Genomic DNA, 14,205 nt, shown 5'->3' with positions numbered 1-14,205 from the left:
TGTGAGGCTGTGGTCAGCAATCTGACATCCTCCCGAGTAAAATTCCCATGGCGGGGCCCAGGAGCATTAGCCTAGGAGCTAATTACTGACCTTGCTGGAGCCATACCCACAAATGGAGGCAAACAGTATCAAAAGGAATTGATTTGGCTAATAGAAGAATGCATTCTTAAAAAAAATACACTGTTTCACAGCCTTTGGGCAAATGACAAATGCTGCAATAATAAAATAGACTGCTAAGTTTAAAAAAAAAAACCAACACAATAATAGACCAAAAAAGAAAAGAAGTATCCTCTAGTGAACAATCAAGTAGAGAAATTGGAAAAGCAAAATGCTGTTTATGTTTCAAGATTATCTTACTTGTTATTTTTATTATTAATCACATACATAGATTTGCGCAGAGCTTTCCAAAGCATGCATAAGACAAGGCGTTTAATGCAAAGCTTTAATAATCTAGATAAAAATCTGCTGTGACTGCTCCATGTATGACTAGAGGTTTCAGGTATCAGAATTTCACCAATAAATTTAGTGAAACCATGTGCTCTTTTTTTTAATGCCCATTTTTCTCTTTAAAGTGTAGTTGTAAATGAGTATTGCTTTATTATGCATGTTTCCTTTAAAAGTGAACATGACTCCCTTTAGGGGAATTCAAGTAATTTGTTGCCACAGTAATCTTTTCTATCCTGAAATGTTAAATACTTGGCTTTCCTCCATGCCTTTGCCTCTCTCTAGTCTGCAACTGTCATTTTCTCCCTTCTTACTTTTATACACAGCGTTCAGATGATTTTTCTTCTCCTCCAGTTCATGATTAGGTTACAGCCAGGGCTGTCCCTCTGAGTCATCTCTTTATTTTCTCTCCTTCGCGTCTTGTTCAATTTGTAAGAGGCCTGCATGTCTTCCATTCAGTAATTTACCTTTCTACATAATTGTTGCTTATTCTTTCTCTCTAGTTGTTTGTAATATATTTTAATTAAAATATCTCTGTAATGGCTATAAGCAAGGATTTGTTTATAAACAAAGATCTTGCCCAGACTTTTTTTCTTGTCACAGAATTGCATTGTTCTTGAAGTAATTACAATTAGGCACATGAGCTACGTCAAAAGTATGTTATTAAGGTCACAAAGCCAAGCACTTAAAAATTGACCTGTATAATACTGATGAATTGACCTGTATAATCCTAATTCAGCCTCTTTCACACAAGCAGTCTGCATTACACAGTGGCGTAGTCATTTGCACATGGGGTTACTGCCTCATTCGGTCCACAAGCTGTGTCTCTTCTGGGGAGGAACAAAAGTAAATAAATAAAGACAGACTCCTGTATGTAGGACTGCTGCCTCAGCTTTTGCTACCTTTGGTAGGTTTATTCCTTCAGGGAATCTCAGTGTAGATGGGCTTAATTCTGTGTCTGCCCAGAGCTAAATTTCCTTTCTGCTCAGCAGAAGCCTGAAGTTCATGTGAACGTGGAGCGCAGCAAGGGAGGCAACAGGGATGATGCCAACCCAGAGCATAACATGGTGGTCACCAAGGGGCTGGTGGCATGGGCCACCAAAGGGAAGGAAGGAGAAGGGACAGTGTCCTGGAAGAATGGCCAGTGGCAGCACACATGGCGGCCCAGCCACTGCAGCGTGCTCCCACAGCAGCTGTCTGTCGAGCCACTGCCAGCTGTCCCTGGAGCCTTCCCCCAGCCCTCCCCACGCGCCCATGATCCCATTTCAGCCCAGCCCTCAATCCCCGCCCGCAGCCGAGGGCCCTGCCTGGCCACGGCCACCCGCTGGCCCATGTCCCAGCCCAGGGAAGCGCCTGGGCTGGGGCCGCCCCTGCCTGCCCCACTCCCCAGCTGGGGTGGTGGGATGGGCCCTGGCAGGTCTCATAATTCCCGTGGGATGCCAGGGTGGAAAGCTACAGCAAATGAAGTGTGGGACGGCCCAGAGGAGAGACAGTCTCTGGATCGAGGCAGTTGGCTTCTGTCCTGGCTCTGCAGGGCATTCATTTCTGTTCAGGCTGTGGTACCGAGGAGACAATTCTCAAGCTTTCACAGCTTGTCACGACTATGTCTTGTTTATTTTCCGGACACCCTGCCTGAGACCTGAGGCCTGAATTGCTAATTCCTGAGCAAGCTGAGCTGCAGCTGAAGGCACCAGGGGTTGTGCTCGCATATATAAAGTTTTGCATAACAGCAGGTACTCTGACAGCCAGGTCCCAGGCATCCCAAATGGCCTCCTGGCAGGTCCAGTGAGGTTTTCATTTCTCAGTCTCTTTGTGTCTGCATCTTGTTTCTGAGGGAGAGATATTTTGGGTTGGTTTGTTTTTTTTTTTTAAATTCTGGTACTGCATTAAGCCATTTGCAATGCTCAGCTGGTTGATGTGAGTAAAGCAACTGTACACTCTAGGGATGGACGCTACAAAAAAAGGCTTGAATTACATACAGTTAGGCAGGCAACGAGACCACATGCTGGAGGGAATGTTAGATAGGACTCTGCCACAGCCTGTATACAAAAGGGGTCAATTCATATTGCACAATGTCCTAATGCTGAGATTTCCTACTTTATGACTGTTCAGTTTTGCAATCTTAATATTTTCACAGGGTTTTTGTGAATAATGTGCTGCTTCTTGTTCTACTGTTTGTCCCCTTTCCATTTAGGAACAGGAACTTTTTTTTAAATGTATTTTCAACGTGTTAACAGGAGGGTCCTTGAAAAGATACAAGAGAGAGGTTTTCAGTGTCTGTGCCTGGTAATATTTTTAAGATCAACTTTGAGAAATACCCAAAAGAGTGGTTTAGCAAAGACCCTGTAGCCTGGGCTGGAGCATGCTCTGTCTGATCAGCATTTAAAGCCTAGCTCTGAGGTGTTCAAGACAGGCTCACAGAGGTCTGCATCTTTAATGATTTAACTGTAAGAAGCCTCTAATGGTTGTGCAGAAATGGCTATTTTAAAAGCCTAGTATCTTAGCCAAATTTTGGGTGCAATTTTATGAGGAGTCCTAAAGTCAAATTCTTTAGCTGTAGGCAACTTGATGTCAAATCTGAAGTCATTGACACGCAGCACAAGGATGTTTGAAAATTTCCAAGGAAAGGTCAATGCAATATATTCTGGTTTAGTCTCATTCAAGGATGTCCAGCATAGAAGGTGTGAGCTGAAAAAATATTTTTTAAAAAATTACAAGTAACTAAAATTAATGTCTTGGAATGGCGAGGGTTGGGTTGTCAGTCCTGCTTCTAACTGCTTTATAGCATTTATAGTAAAATCTTGTAACAAATAGGGAAATATAGGGAAAAAATTGAACAAATAGAAGTTGGGAAGGGAGCAAGAACAGAGTATCTTTGGACTTGTTTGCACTATAGTAGATTTCATGTTCAAGTAAGAGAGTATTTTATTATCTTTTCTTATTGTTGAAAATATATTTGTAATAAATTTTCAAAACATTACAGGCTCTCCAGCTTTTCAAGTCCAAAACTCTAAGCAATTGCACTTTCAGGTGCTTATCTGTTGGAAACCTTTGAACTTCTGTGGCCATTACCAGTGATGGAGATTATGTCTGTGCCAAGAATGTTTAGGTGCCTTCCAGTTAATTTTTAACCATTTAGTACAGGCAGAAGCATAGGTTAAAAAACCCAACAAAATAAACAAACAAACAAACCCAAACAAAAAAACACCTTAGGGACTGTGTAAATTTTCAGATGGTAATCTGGGCTGAGATCTGGACTGTTGTTACTACGCTGCAAGTGCCATCTGTTAATTGATTTGAAGCTAATTCAGATATGTCTATATGAGGGGCATCCATAGATCCATTGTAGCATAGACACACATTCAATCATCTGAATTATTTTGTCAGGTCCTTTAAACTAGTAGAGGATATATATCTAAATTAGCAAGAATTCACCATTTCAGTATTATGCAGATATAAAATAAGAATGGTTCATATTTTGTGTGTGCCAAAAATACTAAAAGTTAACTTTAAGTCAGGTAACACTCTGTGTAGTGATACAATTCTTGGGATGCCTGATGTCAACATCTAGTCTAACCTCTGTTTGCTCTTTCTAGGTCTGCAGCCGTACACTAATTACAGCTTCATGCTTACTGCATGCACATCTGCTGGATGTACTTCTAGCCAACCACTTTCAGGTCAAACTTTACAAGCTGCTCCTCATGGTAAGGGAAAAAGGCATTCTTATAGAAGTGCAAAGAAATGGTCATATGGCCTTGTATTTTCTGATGGTTTAACAAGGTGTAAACCTCCACTATCATCCATCAAACTATCATGCATAAATTTACACAAGAGAATCTGTCTCTCTTGGAGTGTTTGTATCTTAACACACTCTTTATACTGACTGCCTGGCACTGCATTTCTACTTTCTTTTTGTCACAATTTCCCCAAGTTCATCTTTAAGTTACTGAGGTTAGAATTAGCAGATGCTTTTTTTTTTTTAAAGCACAAATAAATATGCAGAGACAACTGGGCATATAAAGGCTGCAGCCTTTGGCCTTGTTCTCCATTAATCTGTAGCTTGTCTAGTTAGTTGCATTTGATGTAGGTTAAATTCAGAAAGTGTGTTAAATTCTGTCATTCTCTCTGACAATGTTTTATGCTTTCATTACATTGCTGAAAGCAACAGCACAAACTGTGGGAAAGGGAAAAAAAACCCCAAAACCTTTATGTTTCTATCATAAAATTAAAACAGTGTCATTATGATGTTAACAGGGGTATGGCCAAATCCTCATCATATCATAGTCAGCTCGACAGAAGTGGAAATCTACTGGAGTGAACCAAAGAAACCCAACGGACTCATTACTCAGTATCGATTATTTCGTGATGGAGAACAGATTTTCCTGGGTGGCAGTACAGACCTGAATTTCACAGATGTTAACCTGCAGCCTAACAGTAGGTAAGACTTTTTAACAAGCTCTGGTAATATGTGAAAGGTGTTCAAAATATATATGTAAATCAGTCTGTGAAATGTACAAAATATAAGTTACTCTTTTAACAAAAGAAAAATCTCTTACCATATTACTTAATTTCTGAAAAATTAGTAGAACACTTTTAGGAGGCTTCCAAGTGTTGGAAAGCATTAATCAGAGGACTTCTCTTTTTTTCCTTTTGTGAGAATAAGTCATTCTGATTCAGAGACAGGGAGGCTTTTTTTTTTTTTTTGCCTTGGGTGGTTGTTGGTGGCTTATTGGTTGGTTTTTTCCCCTCATGAAATATACTTTAAATTTAAGTCCTTATATGGCAGACAGTATTGCATGTGGTTTATAATGTTTCTGAGCATATTGAACATACCGGCTCAAAAGTAGCAGCTGCTGCTATTTTTGTAGAAGCCATTCTGAAATTGGTTTTGACACTTTTTGGGTCAATACTTCTCTTTGTTATGTAAACTAATTTGAATTTTAGTATTAAAATTATGATGATGGTAAGTAAAGAGTTACTTTTCTCACATTAGGAAAACTTAAAAGGTGAAGATCTTCACTGATGTGGTATTTGTAGTATTCTTTGTATAGTCTATTCACTTTAAATTGGTGAAAATAGAAATGTTTCATTACTGATATGCCTAAAGCTTCTAACTGTAGTGTCTACTGATCTTTTTGTGTTTGCGCAGATATGTTTACCAGCTGGAAGCCAGCACTTGGGGCGGCAGCAACACTAGTGATAAATATGTTATACATACACCAGTAGGAACACCAGAGAAAATTCATGTCCCATATAATGTCACAGTAATTGATGCATATTCTATATTTCTAGCTTGGGACGTGCCAGGTAAAAATGTATTTCTATGTAGTACTTTGTAGCAAAATGAAAGGATGGAAAAATTAGTGTATTCAGGCAGGCAGCTGAATCATTCTGATATTTTATTCTTTGCATTTGGTTTTAGTGTTTGTGTGATTTAAATAACCAGTATCTAAAGCTGCTGTTTCCTAGAGACATATTATTTTAATAATATTGACCTATATACTTGACATGGGTATTGTGAGGATTAGCTGATCAAAAATCCGTATGTTAATTTGATCTTGTAAACTATTGTTGAGTGCAAGTATTAAGGGGGAAAAAAAAAACCCACCACAATTACATTGAAAATAATTTTTCCCTTCTGCTCAGACCAAGCCAAGTTATCGGTAGGGAAACCTGCCAACCTTTAGGGTTGATGATATCTTGATAGCTATCCCGGCAATTAAAATGTCCAGTGATCCTGCAGGTATACAATGTTGAGCTCCTTTGACAAAGGTGTAAGAGTGTGACACAGAGATCCTGTGCTAGCTTTGACCTGATTGAATAAATTGTATTCACCAGAGCACTGTAGTGTTATGTGGACATGTTACCTTGCATGTGTCCTTGTGGGTCAGCAAAGGCCCAGAAATATTTTTCCTCTTGTTACTTTTCTCCTGAACGTCACCAGGTTGTCTTGGCCTGCTACAGAGGTAGACTAAGAAGGAATAATTGAATAATAGCATCTTGTTATATGAGAGACTGTGCTCTGTTTCATTAATATAGTTCATAGCTTAAGTGATTGGTGTACTTTACTGATGTTAAAAAAATGATATGCTGTAGTTATTGTGGGACAATGGGAGCATTGTAAATGAACGATTTTAATTCTAGTGTAGTTCATCTCCAGCAAGGTGTTTTCCAGGTTCTAGATATTATTTTATTCAGTTAAAATGAGGTTAATTTTTTTAGAAACTTCAGATGTTTGCATATTGCAATAACAACAATATGTGTTTTATCGATGAACTCAGGGAAGTTTTTGATGTCTCCTCTTCCTAATTATTTAAGATGTTCTTTCCTTGCACAGCAGTCACAGTAGGGTCAATTGGCATTAAAAATAAAGTCACCTAGAAAAAGTATTTTGCCTTCAAGGCTGGGATCGCAAGTATTGTGGCAGTGCTTAGCAGCATTCACCCTACCCATTTAAGCAATGATTAATAAATCTATAATACCCTGAGCTGTCAATCTTTTAGTTTTCAGAAGCACAAAATCCATTATAGAAATGCTATAATATATGAAAAAGATTAAAATCTTAAATTAAACTTTTTCCCCTACCGCCTGAAAGGATTTAGAACCCAGCAGAAGGCAGGTGAATTCGAATGGCATATAATCTACAGTTGGTTTTATTGGAAAGTGACTCATGCTGTATTATAGTTTTGATAATGAATAGAATTTAAGGTGCAAAATATTCAGCAACATTATAAATGGATTTAAAACATAAGAATATACTGGAAATGCATAGCCTTGTGAAGAGTGGGGTGTTTCCCAGAAAAGCTTGCCCTTGTTGTTCTAGACCTTTTCTTTTCCAGCTGCTCGAATTCCTGTTACTTGCAGTAGGTTACAAGCCTGCAAGGAGAATCAGACTCTGTGTTGTACATTCGGTTATGCTGCAACTAAGATTGTGCGTACAAAGGTCCATGTATTCCTGAAAGCCCACGATCAGAGGGGTGAGGAGGAGGCTGGACATAATGGCTCTGTAGAGGATGCAGGGTTGATGTATTCACACGGCTGTAGGGATCATTCTTCTCAGTCAGGGGAAGGCACATGTCCCTCTTCCCAGGTACTGGGACACACCTTGAACACTTACCTCACTTTCATGGATATTTGGTGACTCAGTCCCTTCCTCTCTGCCTTCCCGTTGTGGGGCCAATTTTCAGTTTTTAAGTCTAAACAACGGGATTGTTTTTCACACAGCACCCCTGTTGGATAGACAGGAAAGCAAAACTTTCTGTTCCTTTTGTTATAGCACCTCAGGGCCACTAGCTGATCATTCTTACGGGAATGGGGACTACTAACACCAGAGAAATGTTACTAAATGCTATTAAAAGAAACCCTGTGTGCAGAACTATAGCTATATGCAGAAGCTAGGAAATTAATTCTTGACCATTCATAATCCTGCTCGATGCTCATTCTGAGACCGTTATGCTCCTACTGCTTTTTCCCAGGAGGAAGACTGCAGGGGATACAGGTGGAGGTTTATTTTGGAGGTTCTGATCTTCTGCAATGGCATACATGCCATTAACAGGTCCTATGCATGCAGAACTCTGGGGCCACATACATCTCCAGCTTGGTAGGATTAGCCAAAAGGGTACACAACTTTTTATCCTTATTTATGTCATTATGCATGGAGTAAGGGGGTTTTTTTTCTGATCTGTTTTTTTCTGTCTATGAATCCCTGTTTCACAATAGGCTATATTGAGATAATGTAGCTTTCCCTTTTAAATCCAGATGCAGTTTCTATTATAAGGATTGGCAGTCCCTCTTGGATGAGACAGTTGTTTTAATTGATACAGTGTCCATGAAAAAAGTGCTTTTTATTAACCAAGTTTTGATGAGAGGGTAGTTGATCATAGTGTCTTCCTATCTGTGGATATCAGGGGTGCTTGGCATTCTATCTTCTTATCTGCTGTAATAAATTTGGATCAAATATTCACACTCAGGATTAATTATAGGCATCATATTACACAGACGTTCCTTTTGGATGGCTTTAATTATAATGTTTCAACATCTGTAATGTATCTAAATCTTATAACTTTATAGATATGTAACATTTCAAAACTCCTGACTTAGCTAAATAGCAAGGTGGCCAAGTAGTGGTTAAAGTGATGGATTCAGAAAAAAATATTTGACACACCTCACTCACTATGGAAAATAGGACTTTATTTTCTGAAATAGGTATCCTATTATCTTGTGTTGCATTGCCTCAGTGCACAGACCTCAAAGGTACGGTACATTTCACTGATATGCTACAGAAGGATTTGTTACAATTATTATGGAACAACTATTAGTGCCATGGATAGAAGCAGAAAAGCTGAATGAAAAAAAAAAAAACCACCACCACATAATTCTCCCAAGGCATATCCATAAATGTTATCGATAGGTAGGCAGGTAGCCATCCTGCATTTCAACTCATTGAGCACCCCACTGGTCTTCACTGGGGGCATGATTCTTCTAGAAATCTTCAGTTGCTGGTGATACCATGAAAGCTGAACATGCTCAAAAGAAATAGGATCCTGTCCTCTGCTCCTAGGTTACTTGCTTCAGACGTTAATGATCAACTGGATTAAAACGTCTTCTTTCATCATGTTGTAACGCTCTACTTCATCCACCTCTGGGTTTGCTTATCAATTAGAATGAAAGTTGTGTAACATGTCTGGATTCCTACTTTATTCTTCTTGGGATCAAATTTGGTATTTGAATGACATTTATTTGTCTCTTAGCTTTGTCTCTTAGCTTCCCTAACTAACCTGGTTTCTCCTTTATTGGTGGCCTAATAAGTTCTGACTTTTGCTAAGCCAGTATTACGTTTCCTCATTTTTGTTTTCTCATGTAAATTATTGTTTGCTCCACATCACTGTAGGACAAATTTTGAAGCTCAATGTCTAAATTTCTGCGTCTTGAAAGCAGTCATCATCTTCAGCTGTTATTGTCTTCAGAGTCTTGTTGGGAATACTTGATACAACCAGAATGAGATATCTGGATATTTGAAGCTTAATGTAAATACTTAATCTCAGGAAGCCAAATAGATTGTTGTATTTTGTGAAGTTAAATATTAAAATATAACTTTACACTTACTTGTTTTTAAATAAAAGATATGACATTCTTATTTTATTATTTGTTTACTATAAGTGAAACAGTTCAACTATTTTGCTTTAATTGTGATTGGGTTTCACATCATATTAAACAATTTTTCAGCAATTGACTTCACACAGATTTTTGGTGACTGGTCTGTAAAACAGACTGTGGCTTTTTCCCCCCAATTCTAAGCATCTTGTGCTGCAAATTCTATTTTATGAACTACCCTAGTTTTGAAGTACACAGAGCCGTCAAGCCTAATTTGCAGAGTTTTGCACAGAATTGTCCATTAAATGATGCCCAAATATGCCTGCAAAAAACCAAGGTTTTGTTTGATTGACTTGTCCCATTGTAAAATGTGCACCTGCTGTGAAATGAAGTCACGGGGAAAAAAAAAGTGAATAATTTAACTTTTTTATTTGTAAAGATAATCAGGGTTTTTCTGATTACATCTTAACTTCATAAATGTTAAATAACCTATCAGCATCTAGTTGTTGTAAATTATGAAAAAGAGTATTGCTGGGAATATTAACCAACTAAATCCTTGTTCTTTAGTGAACATGAAAATGTGTTATGGCAGGTTGTCATTGTGCTCATGGTAACTTTGACACCAAATAACAAAACTGCCATTTGCACTTAGGGTAAATTGGTTCACTTCTGCTTTTACGGTTCCTTTTATTCTGACATAAATTTATGAACTCTGGAACTAACCAAGTCGTGTGGTTTCCCAGCTGACTTTAACAAATATGCCCATTTCATTTCCTTCAGTCATCAGAGCACACAAGGTAGTAGTTTCAGACTGGCTGCAGATGCTGAAGGCTCTGCTGGAAGAAAGGGGTTTTTTTACAAGTTTCTGTGTCGTACCAGCCTGTGTTTTTTATTTTTCAGATTATAAAGTGATCCTTTGATATTAGCATTTGATGAATTTCATCAAATTGTAGTAGGATTTCCATTGGACATTGGAATTTTTCAGGATGTTTATTTAGTTTTATTTACAATTTCATGTTCACTTCTTGAGAACATGTTTTCTCCTGAGCATATTTATTATTGGTATCATTCCTAATATATTGCAACATTTAACAGAATTTTAAGATTTTTGGTTTTGTTGTTTGGGGTTTTTTTAGTATTTCTGCTGAAAGATGGACTGAACATTGGAGATGGATAGGTCAATTATTTTGAAATAAGTGTCTTTTGCTGCTTATTGATGGCTGGATTCAGCTATCCTTGTTTGTATTTAATATTCCCTGGGAAATCAAGCATTTTGAATAATTCCAATTTCAAAGGTTTCTGGTGAATTTTGCCTAGAATAAATGCACTGATCAGATGAAGAAAAGTGAATTATGTGTCACTTTCATAAGATAGTGGGTTTTTCTGGCTGAAATATCTGGTCTGTTGTCAGGACTGGAGAAGAAGGGGACCTTAACTGCAAGATTAAAGAAAAGGTTTCTATTTGATGTGCTGTCTACCATTTCAAGCTCTTACATTTGGATATTCTGTTGTGTCCTTTACAGGCACTCTAATTGGGGGGGGAGTAGTTTAGCTGTAATAATATATCTTTAATTACTGGTATAATTATACAATGCACACTCAAGTGTGCTCTTCCAGAGCATTTCATCTTCCATTTATCACAGAAAAAAAAAATTTTCTTTGTTGCAGAAGCCCTCTACTTCAAGATCACCTCAGAGGTTTACTCTGTTACATCCTGCATGTCTTTAAAAGTTGTGTTTCTATTATTCCATTCTTAATGATTAGATTTTGGTGTTTTCCTTGAAACTTTTACACTGAAAAAGGAAAATTTTGCAGTGGGATTTTTGCACTTTCTGTCTCCTTCTCCCTTCACCTCTTCCAATGACTAATATCAGCATCTTTTTTTTTCCTGTAAGCTGAGCAGTTGAATAAGATTGGAGTCATGCCTCCACTTCAGGGCTAGTTTTTCAGCTTTTTAGTGTAACAGCGTTTCCTTTGTCTAGCATCTAGTGAGGCAGCAGCCTCTTATTTCTTTAGGATTTTTATATCCTCTTTTTCTTCTGAGAATTGTAAAAACTTGGTATTTCAAGGATTTTTCTGATCTTCCAAGGTATATCAGTTGTTTATAGTATCACAAAGAAACTTGAAATCTCTCTGATTTCTTGTAAACTTTTTTCTTTCGTTAATGCGCATATTCACATACATACATACTTGACTAAAAAAATCCATCTAAAAAGATGCACAACAATGGAAAAAAAAATGCTATTTTTTAGCTTCATGGTAATGGTATCAATGAGATATTTTATCAGAAAAGGACCAAAACCACAATTAGGAGAAAGAATGGAGTTGTTTTCCAAAGTTACGAATGGAAAGATTCTCAAGATCTGGAAAGTCTCAGAACTGCTCATAGGCATCTGGTTCTTGGTGCAATCACAAAGACATCTCTGTGACGTCTAAAGTAGATGTTGTGCTCTTACTAATCAGATTCATCTTGACTCGTTTCAGAAAGTCTACTTGTTTCAGACATTGTCTATATTATTTTTTGGTACTTTGTTCTTTCTTAAGACTGTGCCTTACGCGACTGCAGAATGAAGGAAACACACTTAACAGACACTCTTTGGTTATTGTCTTGGTTTTATGAAATTGCTGCTGTCTGCATGGAACAGTCTATAGTGGACAAAAAATAAAAAGCCTACAGCCCATTTCCTACTTACAAAACCAATCCAAACAAACAAACAAACAAACAAAAGCCCCTTGAGAAGTCATGTGGGAGGAAACAAGGGAAGATCCAGGAACCTCTGCCAGTCATTCTGAGGGGGTGGCATATGGCTTAGCTTGTTGTCATGGAAAAACTGATTTTTCAGCTTCTCAGCAGAACTGGAAAATTAAGAATTGACAGCGTGGGAAGAGGGGGGAAAATGGGGGAAAAAGTTTGAATTAAAACAAAATAGTAAAAATTGAGGGTTTTTTTTCAAGAAAAACTAAAAACTGACTGTTTTTATATCAGTTGAAATGATATGTTTGTTGGTTCAAGCCAGTGTATTGTACTTTACTGCTAAAGCAGGCTAAGAACGTACACTCAGCTACTGCTGCTGGGCTAAGAAGGGATAATTTGCTGAATGGTGGCAATTCACTTTTTTGATCGTATGACTCTATATTCAAACAGCAGTGCTTAGCAGTTGTTGTCCCCCCACCCCCACCCCGCAAAATAAAGAAATAAGAGCTGCCTGGTTCCCAGTCATAAGGTCACTCTTCCCAGAAGTAGCAATTGCAACACAGGCATTGACTGAATTGAATTTTGATTTTTAACTAAGAACTGTAATGTCTATCTTCTAGTTGTGATCTGCAGATGGACCTGTTTCAGTTTAAATTTAAATGGTTGTAGTTTCCAAAAGAGGCAGTAGGTAAAACCTCCAGAGCGGGCTTACATGTAAAATTGCATAGGATGAATGCCTCTTTGAAGTTGTCCTGCACTGTTGTTAGTATTTCAGATAATCACTGGTTCTTCTCTGTTTCACAACAGGGATATTCATTGTCAGCATGCCTTTGGAATACAACATCTTACTAAACGCGAGCAGTCCCACTCTACTGGTGAAGCCAGTAGGACGCGAACATTTTGCTTTTGTCGATGGCCTAGATCCCTACACCCTGTATGAGATAAGAATACAAGCATGCCAGAATGGTAAGATGATTTTAAAAGACTCACCTCTGTGACTGGAAGGAAATGCAGATTTTCCAGATAGATTCAACTCAGCAAAACAGATAAAATCTTATTCCCACATTGGAGTCTAATGTTTACCTAGTAAAAAGAAAGCCTAGCACTGAATGAAGCATTAAATATTTCTCCATGTTATATCATGAATATTTTAAATGGAGATTTAAAAAATGTATTTTAGGAAATATGTGCCATTTTATTAAAAGCTCTTCACAAATAGCTTAACAATTTTTGAAAACGTGCATACAGAACAAAATCAGTTCTGTAAGTGTTCACCAACAAGAAGTAGTAGTCATAAAAACAGGAGAAAAGAGCCCAAATATTACAAAATTCCTTGACTTTAGTGGAAATTTTCAAAATCCTATTGACATACGTCTTTCTAAAATGATACTTTGGATACAATTCTCTTCTCACTTGCACTGGTGAAAATCAGGAGTAATTCATCAGTGGAGACGCAGTAATTTAAATGAGTATTTAATAATGAAATGAGGTGAAATGAGGCACCATTTCATCAGGAGCTTCTTTACTTGACATTGATTTGCTTTTACTGTATTTTTTGTGGAGGAAGAAGCTCTCATCACTAACTAAACTTCTGGTTTTGTAGGTGGCTGTGGAGTGGGTGGTCAAACATTTATAAGAACTGCTGAAGCACCTCCTAGACAATTGAGCCCACCTATCGTTAAAGCAATGGGATCTGCACTCATAGAAGTGAAATGGGCACCACCTAAGAAACCAAATGGCATCATTACTAACTACTTTATTCACAGGTAAATGCTTTTGTCACCTCAGATTCTTATTGCACTGTTCGTTTCTTTATTCCTTGGTATACTATGAGGTGAAAAAAAGCGTAGAAGTATATGGTAAAATAAGTACTACATTTCAAATGCTAAGGTAAGATGCTGATCTATGGATGGACAAGTTGAGAATAAGAGCTGAGACAAGAATCATCTTCCTCATCTACAAATAACAAAAAG

At 37.7% G+C, this 14,205-nt stretch overlaps 1 protein-coding gene across 1 annotated transcript in view; it reads left to right on the top strand.

The window, feature by feature from the left end:
* USH2A (usherin) overlaps positions 1-14,205 on the top strand; it is a 395,461-nt gene that overhangs the window by 321,526 nt on the left and 59,730 nt on the right. The window contains exons 55-59 of the mRNA XM_054821392.1: positions 4,041-4,148; positions 4,699-4,882; positions 5,594-5,751; positions 13,040-13,198; positions 13,836-13,998. Of these exons, the coding sequence (XP_054677367.1) occupies positions 4,041-4,148; positions 4,699-4,882; positions 5,594-5,751; positions 13,040-13,198; positions 13,836-13,998 (772 nt within the window). The remainder of the gene's footprint in view (positions 1-4,040; positions 4,149-4,698; positions 4,883-5,593; positions 5,752-13,039; positions 13,199-13,835; positions 13,999-14,205) is intronic.

Source organism: Grus americana, chromosome 3 (genome assembly GCF_028858705.1).
Source record: "Grus americana isolate bGruAme1 chromosome 3, bGruAme1.mat, whole genome shotgun sequence".
In the NCBI taxonomy this organism is placed as follows: domain Eukaryota; kingdom Metazoa; phylum Chordata; class Aves; order Gruiformes; family Gruidae; genus Grus; species Grus americana.
This window is presented reverse-complemented; position numbering and strand designations above follow the sequence as displayed.